The 12,409-nt window shown below is 45.1% G+C and overlaps 1 protein-coding gene across 1 annotated transcript; it reads right to left on the minus strand.

Moving 5' to 3' along the window:
• Positions 1-4,655: 4,655 nt before the first annotated feature.
• Positions 4,656-7,490, minus strand: KRBA2 (KRAB-A domain containing 2). Its single transcript, XM_072859542.1, has one exon. The coding sequence runs from the start codon at positions 7,459-7,461 to the stop codon at positions 5,617-5,619; it is 1,845 nt and encodes a 614-aa protein (XP_072715643.1). The 5' UTR covers positions 7,462-7,490; the 3' UTR covers positions 4,656-5,616.
• Positions 7,491-12,409: the final 4,919 nt, after the last annotated feature.

Consider the following 12,409-nt stretch of genomic DNA (forward strand, 5'->3'; position numbering starts at 1 on the left):
CTCGTTGGCAGGGTGGTGTGAGAAGCAGAAAAGGCCTTGACTCTGTGTAAGCACTGTTCAACAATAGCTAAAACATCCCTGTATTATCAACACTGTTTTTGGCGCCTGACGATTGGGCTCGAAGTGTTTGATTGGAATGTGCTAGATCAAATTCATTGCTGCTCGGGTAGAGAACCTGGTTGTACAAGTACATCATGTAGATGCTCATGTACCCAAGAGTCAGGCCACTGAGGAACATCAAAACAACCAGCAGGTGGATCAGGCTGCTAAGATGGAGGGGGCTCAGGTGGATCTGGACTGGCAACATAAGGGTGAATTATTTATAGCTTGGTGGGCCCATGACCCCTCAGGCCATCAAGGAAGAGATGCAACATAGAGATGGGCTTGTGATCAAGGGGTGGACTTGACCATGGACACTATTGCACAGGTTATCCATGAATATGAGACATGCACTGCAATCAAGCAAGCCAAGCGGTTAAAGCCTCTGTGGTATGGAGGGCGATGGCTGAAATATAAATATGGGGAGGCCTGGCAGATCGATTATATCACACTCCCACAAACCCGCCAAGGCAAGCGCTATGTGCTTACAATGGTGGAAGCAACCACCGGATGGCTGGAAACATATCCTGTGCCCCATGCCACTGCCCTGAATACTATCCTGGGCCTAGAAAAGCAAGTCCTGTGGCGACATGGCACCCCAGAAAGAACTGAGTCAGACAATGGAACTCATTTTTGAAACAACCTCATAGACACCTGGGCCAAAGAGCATGGCATTGAGTGGGTATATCACATCCCCTATCATGCACCAGCCCCTGGGAAAATGGAATGATACAATGGACTGTTAAAGACTACACTGCGAGCAATGGGTGGTGGGACATTTAAACATTGGGATACACATTTAGCAAAGGCCACCTGGTTAGTCAACACTAAGGGATCTGTCAATCGAGCTGGCCCTGCCCAATCAAAACTTTTATGTATTGTGGAGGGGGATAAAGTCCCTGTAGTGCACATAAAAAACATGCTGGGGAAGACAGTCTGGGTTACTCCTGCCTCAGGCAAAGGCAAACCCATTCATGGCATTGCTTTTTCTCCAGGACCTGGGTGCACTTGGTGGGTAATGCGAAAGGATGGGGAAGTCCGCTGTGTACCTCAAGGGGATTTGATTTTGGGTGAGAATAGCCAATGATTTGAATTGTATGATGTTAATTGCTATATAATACCGTATGTCATCACTACTATGGTCACTAAATGCCATATCAACAGTATTACAGTAAAAATCACCCAGATTAATGAGAATGTATTGGATAGTGTGAGACCTGAGCATGATGTAAATGGTATAGAATAAAGGGTGGAGAATGTGCTGGTTTTGGCTAGGATAGAGATAATTTTCCTTATGGTAGCTAGTATGGTGCTATGTTTTGGATTTGTGCCTCAGTGGACATTTTGTGGACATTTATGTACATTTTACAGACATTTCACATGGGAAGAAGTAAGGCGGGGACATTGGGAGTTATTGCGTTTGTCTTCCCAAGTAACTGTTACGCATGATGGAGCCCTGCTTTCCTGGAGATGGTGGAACACTTGCCTGCCAATAGGAAGTAGTGAATTAATTCCTTACTTTGCTTTTCTTGTGTGCGTGGCTTTTGCTTTACCTATTAAACTGTCTTTATCTCAACCCACGAGTTTTCTCACTTTTACCCTTCCAATTCTCTTCCCCATCCCTCTGTGGGGGGAGTGAGCGAGCGGCTGTGTAGTGCTTAGTTGCTACCTGGGCTTAAACCATGACGGGTTGGTTGACCTTGGCTAGCCACCAGATGCCCACCAACTGGGCAGGGGGAGAGAAAATATGATGAAAGGCTCGTGAGTTGAGACAAGGACAGAGAGATCACTCAGCAATTACTGTCACGGGCAAAACAGACTTGACTTGGGAAAATTAATTTGATTTACAGAATCACAGAATCACAGAATCATATAGGTTGGAAAAGACCTTTAGGATTATCGAGTCCAACCGTAAACCTAACACTACCAAGACCACCACTAAACCATGTCCCCAAGCACCTCATCCAAACATCTTTTAAATACCTCCAGGGATGGTGACACAACCACGTCCCTGGGCAGCCTGTTCCAATGCTTGACAACCCTTTCAGTAAAGAAATTTTTCCTAATATCCAATCTAAACCTCCCCTGGTGCAACTTGAGGCCATTTCCTCTTGTCCTATCACTAGTTACCTGGGAGAAGAGACTGACCCCCACCTCTCTACAACCTCCTTTCAGGTAGTTGTAGAGAGCAATAAGGTCTCCCCTCAGCCTCCTTTTCTCCAGGCTAAACAACCCCAGGTCCCTCAGCTGCTCCTCATAAGACTTCTGCTCTAGACCCTTCACCAGCTTTGTTGCCCTTCTCTGGACATGCTCCAGCACCTCAATGTCCTTCTTGTAGTGAGGGGCCCAAAAGTGAACACAGTATTCGAGGTGCGGCCTTACCAGTGCCGAGTACAGGGGCATGATCACTTCCCTAGTCCTGCTGGCCACGCTATTTTTGATACAAGCCAGGATGCCATTTATTGCCAATTAACAACAGAGTAGGATAATGAGAAATAAGAACAAATCTTAAAACACCTTCCTTCCACCCCTCCCTTCTTCCCAGGCTCAACTTCACTCCCGACTTCTCTACCTCCTCCCCCCAAGCAGCGCAGGGGGACGGGGAATGGGGGTTGTGGTCAGTTCATCACACGTTGTCTCTTCTGCTCCTTCCTTCTCATGCTCTTCCCCTGCTCCAGCATGGGGTCCCTCCCACAGGAGACAGTCTTTCACAAACTTCAACATGGGTCCTTCCCATGGGCTGCAGTTCTTCACAAACTGCTCCAGCATGGGTCCTTTCCACAGGTCCTGCCAGGAGCTTGCTCTAGTGCGGGCTTTCCACAGGGTCACAGCCTCCTTCAGGCACATCCATCTGCTCCACTGTGGTCCTCCATGGGCTGCAGGGGGACAGCCTGCCTCACCATGGTCTTCACCATGGGCTGCAGGGGAATCTCTGCTCTGGCACCTGGAGCACCTCCTCCCCCTCCTTCTTCACTGACCTTGGTGTCTGCATAGTTGTTTCTCTCACATATTCTCACTCCTCTCTCCCAGCTGCTGTTCTGCAGCAGGTTTTTTTTTTTCCCCTTCTTAAATATGTTATCACAGAGGCACTACCAGCATCACTGGTAGTGCATCATCACATACAGCATCACTGAGCCAAAGCTCAGCTTTGGCCAGCGGCGAGTCCATGTTGGAGCTGTCTGGAACTGTCTCTATTGGACATAGGGGAAGCTTATGGCATCTTTTCACAGAAGCCACCCCTGCAGCGCCCCCCCCCAGTACCAAAACCTTGCCACGTAAACCCAATACAGCTTTGTAAATAGACTTTGGTGATAATGCAGAAAATCCATAAACAAACCTCAAAACAAAACAACCTCCCCCATAAAATCCACCCTCCAAACCCAAAACAAATGTGCATTTATGTGCATTTTAAAATAAATTCTATTTCTCTTTTGTATATTATTTAGTATATGCTATGAGACCTACTGGCAAAAAAATGAGAAAAGAAAGTATGTCACACACATGAATAGTTATAGAAACTACATCTTGAACTTGAACATATTTATCTGGAAGTGCTTGCTTATGTAATGAGAAGTAGAAGCTACTCCATGATCAGTTAAAGCTCAATAGCAATGGTTCATTAATATGAATGTGATGAATTCACAGAAAAAGTAATTACAGTTTAATAATTGGGAAAAAGAAAAAAATATGTAATGAAAAGGAAAACAACAAGAGAGCGAGAGAGGAAACCCGGGGGTGGGGGGGGAACAAACCCCAAAAAACCCCAAGTGATGCAACCGCTCACCACCTGCCAACTGATGCCCAGCCAGTTCCCAAGCAGCGATCGCTGCCCCCCGGCCAACTCCCCCCAGTTTATATACTGAGCATGACATCATATGGTATGGAATAGCCCTTTGGCCAGTTTGGATCAACTATTCTGGCTGTGCCCCCTCCCAGCTTCTTGTGCACCTGGCAGAGCATGGGAAGCTGAAAAGTCCCTGACCAGTGTAAACATTACTTAGCAACAGCCAAAACATCAGTGTGTTATCAATATTATTCTCATACTAAATCCAAAACACAGCACTATACCAGCTACTAGGAAGAAAATTAACTCTATCCCAGCCGAAATCAGGACAATAAACCTTTGAATATATATTAAAAATTAGATTATTAATTGCAACTTTCCTTTTTTTACGTCACAGTTGTTCTCCTCTGAAGAAATGACGACTACAAGTTCTTAATCCCCAAATTCCATCAGAATCACTTTTATAATGAGACACAAATTTATAATAACCGTAATTCAAAGAACTGTGGCTTTCTGAGAAAATAATACAAATGCCTCTCCCAATGTGCAGTATATTTTGTATAAAACCACTGTTTAAATATTTGTGAGTCTTTCCATGTTTTGCACACAATGCAATGAAACTGACTGATGTATAAAAAATATCTGAAGGAGAGAATGAGATTAGCATAACAAAATATACATTTATAATTAGATAATTATATAAGTGAGTCTGGTCATGATATTACTTTCTGCCGGAGTGGGAGACGGACCCGGAGTAACGATGAGTCTCAATATGAGTATGGTCGTTCTCCTTTAATTAGACTATTCGACAGGTTTATATATACAACCAAGCAAAGCACGCGCTAATAACAACTATACTATTGGATAACTACATTTGTCCATGCACCTAAAACAGTTACTTGGTTGGTACAAAGCTGCTGTTCATGCGCTGCTCATGCAAAGGGGGTCCGTCGACATTTCCCAGGCTTGGTTCCGCTTATCTTGTTTACCAAGTGCTCCTCCTGCTTTCTTCCTTATCTCAAAGACATTCCACCGTGACATCTGGTTCTTCAGCCATATCAAAGGCTGGAATGCTCACATCAATCAAATCGTGCCCTTTGTCACTCAACCACTCTCCCACAATTCCCCCTTCTTGTTTTTGAGCAATCCAGGCATGATTTACTATGGTTAAGAGGGTCCTTTTAATACAGCTAAATGCTATACAAAAACACAAACCTACAATAACTAAGATTATTAAGTCACAACCCTTCAGCCAACAAGCCTTTTAGCCATTGCGGCAAAGGCCCAAATGAACTGGTTAACCATTCATCAAGAAACCCCTGATCCTGTTGAATTTTGTTGGCATGCTCTTTTAGCCGCTGCAGCTGTTTGTGAATTGATTCACCATGATCAGACAGGTTCATACAACACATGTCTTCAAAATCTTCACAACCATGACCTTGAGCTAATAGCAAAAAATCAATTGCTGCTCTATTTTGCAAAATTGCATGGCGCAAGCTATTTTGATCCTCTAATAAAGCCTCTATTATTTATTAATGAGTGTGGCGCTACATTCGCTACTACTTTTAGATTGGCTACAATTTTGGCTAGCAAAGCTACTAAATTCATCTGCCTTAAAACGTGGTACTCCTATTAAACATGTTCTAAAAGGTTCTGTAACAGACGCAAGTGAAAGGCAAAATGCTTGTTGACCTGTTTTGTTCGCCCAGGTAACCCACATATTTTCCCTGGGCTCAATCTTGTGAAGACTCATTACCACCGGGAGTAATGCCCCGATTATCAGGAGCAGGTTCATCTTGCTCGTCGGATGAGTTACGATGAGCTAGAACAGGCTTCACGTTTCTGCTCGGCACCCACACTGGACCGCGATCTGTGGAGACACACATATATCCTCGACCGTTAAATATAACTGGGACAGGTCCTAACCACATTCCAGAGGCAGGATCCCTATACTTTACTTTAACTTGGGGAAGTGTCGTTACACTATTAAACTTAAGATGTTGATGATGAATCACTACTGGTGGTTCCTCTCGATCTCCCATAAGACAGAGAAAATTTAGTGTAAAGAGTACACGATGCAATCTCTGTTGAGGATCTACCTCTATACCCCTTTGTTTGTCTAGATAGTCCTTCAGGACTTGGTGCGTGCGTTCCACTAGCCCTTGTCCAGTAGGCGAGTGTGGGATCCCTGTAACATGATCGACTCCCCATCTTGCTAAAAATGCCCTGACCTTTTGGCTAACATAAGCAGGTCCATTATCAGTTTTAATACGTTCAGGCACGCCTAACACTGCAAAACAAGCAAGCAAATGTTTACATACATGATGCGCCCTTTCTCCAGGCAACACAGTTGCCCATATCATTTTTGAAAAGGTGTCTATAGTTACATGCAGATACTTCAATCGACCAAACTCGGGAACATGTGTGACATCCATCTGCCATAATTCTAATGCCTTTAGTCCTTTGGGATTCACTCCAGACCCTATACCTGGACCATGATTTCCACATTTTGGACAGGCCTGAATTATACCTTTTGCCTCATTTTCTGTTACATTAAATTGTCTTCTTAACCCCTTAGCATTTTGATGGAAATTTTCATGACTTTGTCTAGCTTGTTGGAATTTATCCATAGGAGGTACATGACACACTGGACTGACTAGACTATCAGCCAGCTGATTACCTTGGCCAAGACCAATGTCCAATTGATGACTACGAATATGGATAATACAACAGGCTGCTGTTCGTTGACCTAATACAGATCGTAGTTTGACAAACAAATTCCCCAATCTAGGATTCGTTGTTTCCCTTAATAGGGCATCTTCTAGACGCGGCACTACTCCAGCCACATACATTGAATCAGTCACCACATTTAAGGGAATATTTATCCAGTTAGTCAAAGCCCAAACTACGGCAGTCAGCTCCAAAGTCTGGAGGGAATCTTGAAGTTGTCCCTCCATGATATGTCGCTTCCAATTGTCACCTTCCTTCCAGACACAGGCTGCACGCCGCAGACGCTTGCCGGCATCAGTGTAGACAGTGACACCGCCTGGCAATGGGTTCTTACTTACTTTGTATCTCTGTATCCATTGATTCCGCCTTAACAATTGCCATAATTTCCCTTGTGGCTGCTGAGAATGTATCTTGCCACCATAGCCTAAAAAGGCATTCTGTATGGCCTCATCATTACGAAGCCACCAATCCACATCTACGGCGCTAACGTGTATGCTAATATCTCCTGGCTCTTGGCCACTGATTTCTATGGTTCGTGACCGTCCTTTCCGTATTAGTTCACCTATTGCTTCAGTCCGTGTTTGGATACTCATTTTTGGTTGTACACCTAAGAATACCCATTCCAAAATATTAAACATATCTCCTTGTCCTTTGCATTTGGCAGTGGCATCTAACTGAAGGGGAGAAATGAATTCCCCTTTCTTGTTTTGCCACTGACAAATGACTGCATAAGGTGAGTCTTTTCCATTGCATATGATCAATGATATTGGTAGTGGCAGGATGCGGCGTGATGACCAAGCCGCGTGCATTTTTTGAATAATTTGTTGTAGCGCTGTGTGGTGCTCCATTGTTAACGTCACTTTGTCTGCAGGATTTGTTCCGCGCAACAGCGCAGTCAGGGTGCAATATCAGTATTGGAAATACCAACACAGTTGCGAACCCATTGAATGTCTCCAAGCAAAGTTTGGACATCATGTAATGTATGCAGTTGAGTGGCAAGTTCTGTCTTTTGTGGTCGGATTTTTGAGTCTGAGATGGACCACCCAAGATATTTCCAAGGGGCAGTACGCTGCACCTTTTCTGGTGCAATGACAAGCCCTTTTTTTGCTAAGATGCAGGTAAGCTGCTGTAACGACCCGTCTGAGAATGGTTGTTCTTGACAACAAAGAATATCGTCCATATAATGACAAATTATTGTATTTGACCACTGGGCTCGAAGTGGTTGCAGCGCCCATGCTACATACAATTGACACAACGTGGGTGAATTTTTCATCCCTTGTGGCAAAACAACCCATTCGTATCGGTCTGCCGGTGCGGCCTCGTTCACTGTCGGCACCGAAAAGGCGAAACGTTGAGTGTCTTGCGGGTACAGTGGAATGGTAAAAAAGCAGTCTTTTAAATCAACTATCAAGACGTGCCATCCATGTGGTAACATACTAGGAGATGGCATCCCAGGCTGCAATGCACCCATAGATTGCATTTGTTCATTGACTTTACGCAAATCATGCAAGAGTCGCCACTTTCCACTCTTTTTTGGGATTACAAAAATGGGAGTGTTCCATGGACTAACAGAAGGTCTAATATGACCAGCTGCAAGCTGTTCAGCAACCAGTTGTCTGGCGATTTGCAGTCGCTCTTCAGTCATGGGCCACTGGTCAACCCACACAGGCTCGTTTGTAAGCCATGTCAATGGCGGGTTGGGCGGGTTGGGCGACTGCTCCCCAGTGCCCATGACTGAAAATACTTCGTTGTTAAAACTGCTCCAATTTGACTCAAAACATCCCTTCCGATTAGTGCTTCTAATGTCCCAGGTAAAGGTAACACATACACCTTAAGAGTGGCATGCTGCCCTTCCGGAAATTGCAAATGTATTGGCTGTTTACTAATATAGGGTGTTGATTGTCCACCTACTCCTGCGATACATGATGTCGGTAACTCTACTGGCCACATTGAAGGCCATATGTCACGGCTGATGATTGTAACATCAGCCCCAGTGTCTAACATTGCATCAATTTTTTGTGATATGCCCTGTTGAGTAATGGTTATTTTTATCGTTGGCCGTTGGTTCAGTTTTGCTGTAAAACAAATGGCAGGTCCAGTGGACCCAAAACCGCGATTGCCTCGGTGAACATTTGATTGTGGCAAATGGCCTAGTGGATTGCAAACTGCGACTATCTGTGCGATTTTACTACCTCCAGGGATAAACAAAGGTGGACAAACGGTATAGACCATAATATAAATACGACCCGTGTAATCTGCGTCGATCACTCCGGGCAACACAATGAGACCTCTTATACCGGCGGAGGACCGGCCTAGTAACAATCCTCCAACGTTGCTATCTTGATGAACGAGAGGCCCTATAACATTGCTGGGAATTCTTTGAACGTTAGAGTCAACAAGGGTGACATCTATTGTGGTTTCCACGTCGACTCCCAGACTTCCTCGGGTGGCTGGTTGGTACTATTGTAAAAACCCTGTGTTTCGTTTTGGGGGTTCATTTGTGTCTGCGCGCGACCTCTCCCCGTGCTCGGCTTCCAGTTTCCCGAGCATGCCTTGGTGGCATGAGTGCTTTTCTGACAGCGCTCACACCAAACTGCGACACGACAATTCGTTTTAACATGGCCTGACTCCCCGCAGCGGAAACAACTTCCCCGAAAAGGTTGTCCAGGTGGTCGATGAGACTTTCCCTTGGGAGCTGGGCCTTGTATTTTCTGCACCACTGCGGCTAGGGGTTGCATTATTTCTCGAACTGCTCCCTGGACCGCAGCAGCGACGGTGTTTCCATGTCGTTGTGCCTCGGCTCTTTCCACCCGCAGAAGCATTTCCTCTACTCCAGCTCCTTTGGGCAAACTGGCCAGCGTTTGTTTTGTCGTTTTATTGGCATTGTCAAAAGCCAATATTTTGAACATTTGTTGTTTGCTGTCTTCTGATAGATCAGGGTGATTCGTGAGCACTTCCCAGAGTCGATCCACAAAATTACTGTATTTCTCTGTTGCACCTTGTTGTAGATTACTAAATGAGGGGGCGCTTGATCCTGGTAAGCCAAGGAATGCTTCTAGTGCTAACTGAGCAGACAACTGCAACATGTTTGCCGGAAATGTAATTTGTACCTGAAGGTCACTGTATGGTCCTTGCCCTACGAGCATGTCGACGGTGATTCCACGAAGTGGATCCCCGTCCCTTTGTCTTTGAGCCGCAGCACTAGTGGCTTGTTGCTGCCAAGACGACATCCACAGTAGATACTGTGTTGGGGTAAGTAACAGTCTCATTAAGTTTCGACAATCCTGCGGACACATGAGGTCGGCAGCAAAAATCCAACTAACAATTTGTCGTGTTGCTTCGGACTTTACTCCATATGTTGAAATAGTGGTTCGGGCTTGTTGTAATATTTTCCAATCATGCGGCGCCCATTTTCCTTGCCCGTTCTCTTGTATGACCGGGAACGCTAATGTTGCAGGGCCCTCAGCCCCTCCAACAGGCTTCCATTGTCCTTCTAAAATTGCATCTTTGATGACAGCACTCCAGCGTGTAGTTCTAGGGAGTGCTGGAGGGTTCATTAAACATGGAGGCACAGCTTCTCCTTTCCTTTTTGCTTGTAATTCCAGATCGTCAAGACGTTTTACAACTGTTTGCAATATTTTTGCAGTGACATCTGAGGATTGTGGCAGCTCCTCCCCGCTAGTCGGCGTGGTGGTTCCAGAGGATTCGGTAGAGGGAGGCAGGGGCGGGTAGAGCGAGGATGAGGGTGGTACCGGAGGCGCGGAGGGTGGTTCACTGGGAGGGGCTGTAGGGGGAGGTCGGCAGGATGCTCTGCCCAAGTCATTAAGTTTCGTCAACCCCGCCCCTCTAGGAGCCTTTGGCGGAGTTACTTCCGCATTTACTCCACAGTTCGCATCAGCTCTGCTAGCAGGAACTTCCGTTTTTCCCGGCGTTTGCATCGACCCCGACGTAGCACTACCCATTTCATTTAATGAGATGAGACCTTCTTTTTCCCGCAGTTCAGAAACATTTTTACAGACAGCTCCAGACATGCCCTTCACGGCAGGCAACCCAAAAAATCGCGCAATAGGTCCCGGTTTACTTCTGGGCTTATCACTAGACACTCCCGGACCTAACATTTGGGCAGCGGCGCAAGCTACTTCTCTCTCCGCCTTCATCGCTTTCAAAGTCTCTAACACAGCGTTCCAGAGCCCACGAACCGCTTTTATTTCCTTCTCATCCTTTTCATCTCCCTCTATTGTTTTTTGCCACATTGTTCCTCCAAAATCCCGCCATTCCGAGACGGAAAACAACATGCAGGTGTCAGAAAAGTGACCCCAACTTTGTCCCAGCTTAATTAATCGAATTAATTGCTTCACTGGTGCTTCTATCCCTCTCTTGGAGAGGATTCCAGCGAGCAGCGTGGCTGCAGCTTCTATTTCCATCACTGCACCTGAGAGGTGAGGAGCGACCTCACACCAGCGTCTGCCCCGCTTCTGCCCCAAGCAGCGCTTCTCTCAGCCGTGGTTTCCCACTCCCCTCCTCTAGCTGCTTACCGCAGTCACGGAGATCTCACCGGCGAGTAACCATCCTCTGCTACCAGATGCCGGAGTGGGAGACGGACCCGGAGTAACGATGAGTCTCAATATGAGTATGGTCGTTCTCCTTTAATTAGACTATTCGACAGGTTTATATATACAACCAAGCAAAGCACGCGCTAATAACAACTATACTATTGGATAACTACATTTGTCCATGCACCTAAAACAGTTACTTGGTTGGTACAAAGCTGCTGTTCACGCGCTGCTCACGCGAAGGGGGTCCGTCGACATTTCCCAGGCTTGGTTCCGCTTATCTTGTTTACCAAGTGCTCCTCCTGCTTTCTTCCTTATCTCAAAGACATTCCACCGTGACATCTGGTTCTTCAGCCATATCAAAGGCTGGAATGCTCACATCAATCAAATCGTGCCCTTTGTCACTCAACCACTCTCCCACAACTTTCCTTCTAAAAAAACATTTAGAAGGATTGGGCCTATTATTATAAGGTACCCTGTAAAGCTCAGGTTTGTTGTTAGCACATTAAACTTCTCAGAAGGTGCATGTATTTTCCATCAAGTGTATTTTAAAAATATATTCCTCACAACAATGCTTTCTTTATGACTATTGCTTTTGGAGATTCAGTACTTACATAATGACATTCTTATACCCTAGAGCCACCCAACATACAGGCATTTGGCTTGCTGAGAGTGGAAGAATTTACTGTATTTTACTTTCTTATTTTTTTAGATGAGAGAATGCTTTGGCAAATTGTCTGGCAGATGATTAACTGGAAGCGACATCTAGAGTTGCCACCAGCAGTTTAAGCAAACTTAAGATTTTTATGCAAGTTCCTTCCTTTTCTTCCTGCTTCTCTAGAGCAAGAAGCCACTGAGTTCCCTCCAAGGTATTTTTTTGTTGGATGATTACAAATAAGTGTTAAAACCGAGGTTGACCACCTTTGGAGCTGTAGGCATTGCCATGCAATAATGCTGATCCAAAATATCAGAGAATTGGTTTTAATAACAAAAACATGATAGTAAATAATGTTTCATTTTAATATCTGCAAAAGTAAAACTTAGTTTAAGGTCTCTAGTCATTTTGGTTGGAGTACAGCTACTTTCCCATGTTCAAGCTGTTTGCTGTGTTTGAAGAAACTCTTTAGTTGTTTGTGATATGTTTAAAAGGCCCCAACTACTGCTATTAATTCTTCCTTCCAAGATAAGACACTGTCAAATAAGATTTGTTCGTTACCTTTCTCATATACTTAAATATTTTTAT

This window comes from Ciconia boyciana, chromosome 4 (genome assembly GCF_034638445.1).
Source record: "Ciconia boyciana chromosome 4, ASM3463844v1, whole genome shotgun sequence".
In the NCBI taxonomy this organism is placed as follows: domain Eukaryota; kingdom Metazoa; phylum Chordata; class Aves; order Ciconiiformes; family Ciconiidae; genus Ciconia; species Ciconia boyciana.

What these genes read in the sequence shown, in the direction of transcription:
- KRBA2 (XM_072859542.1), bottom strand. Translation starts at nt 7,461, where the DNA reads ATGGAGCACCACACAGCGCTACAACAAATTATTCAAAAAATGCACGCG.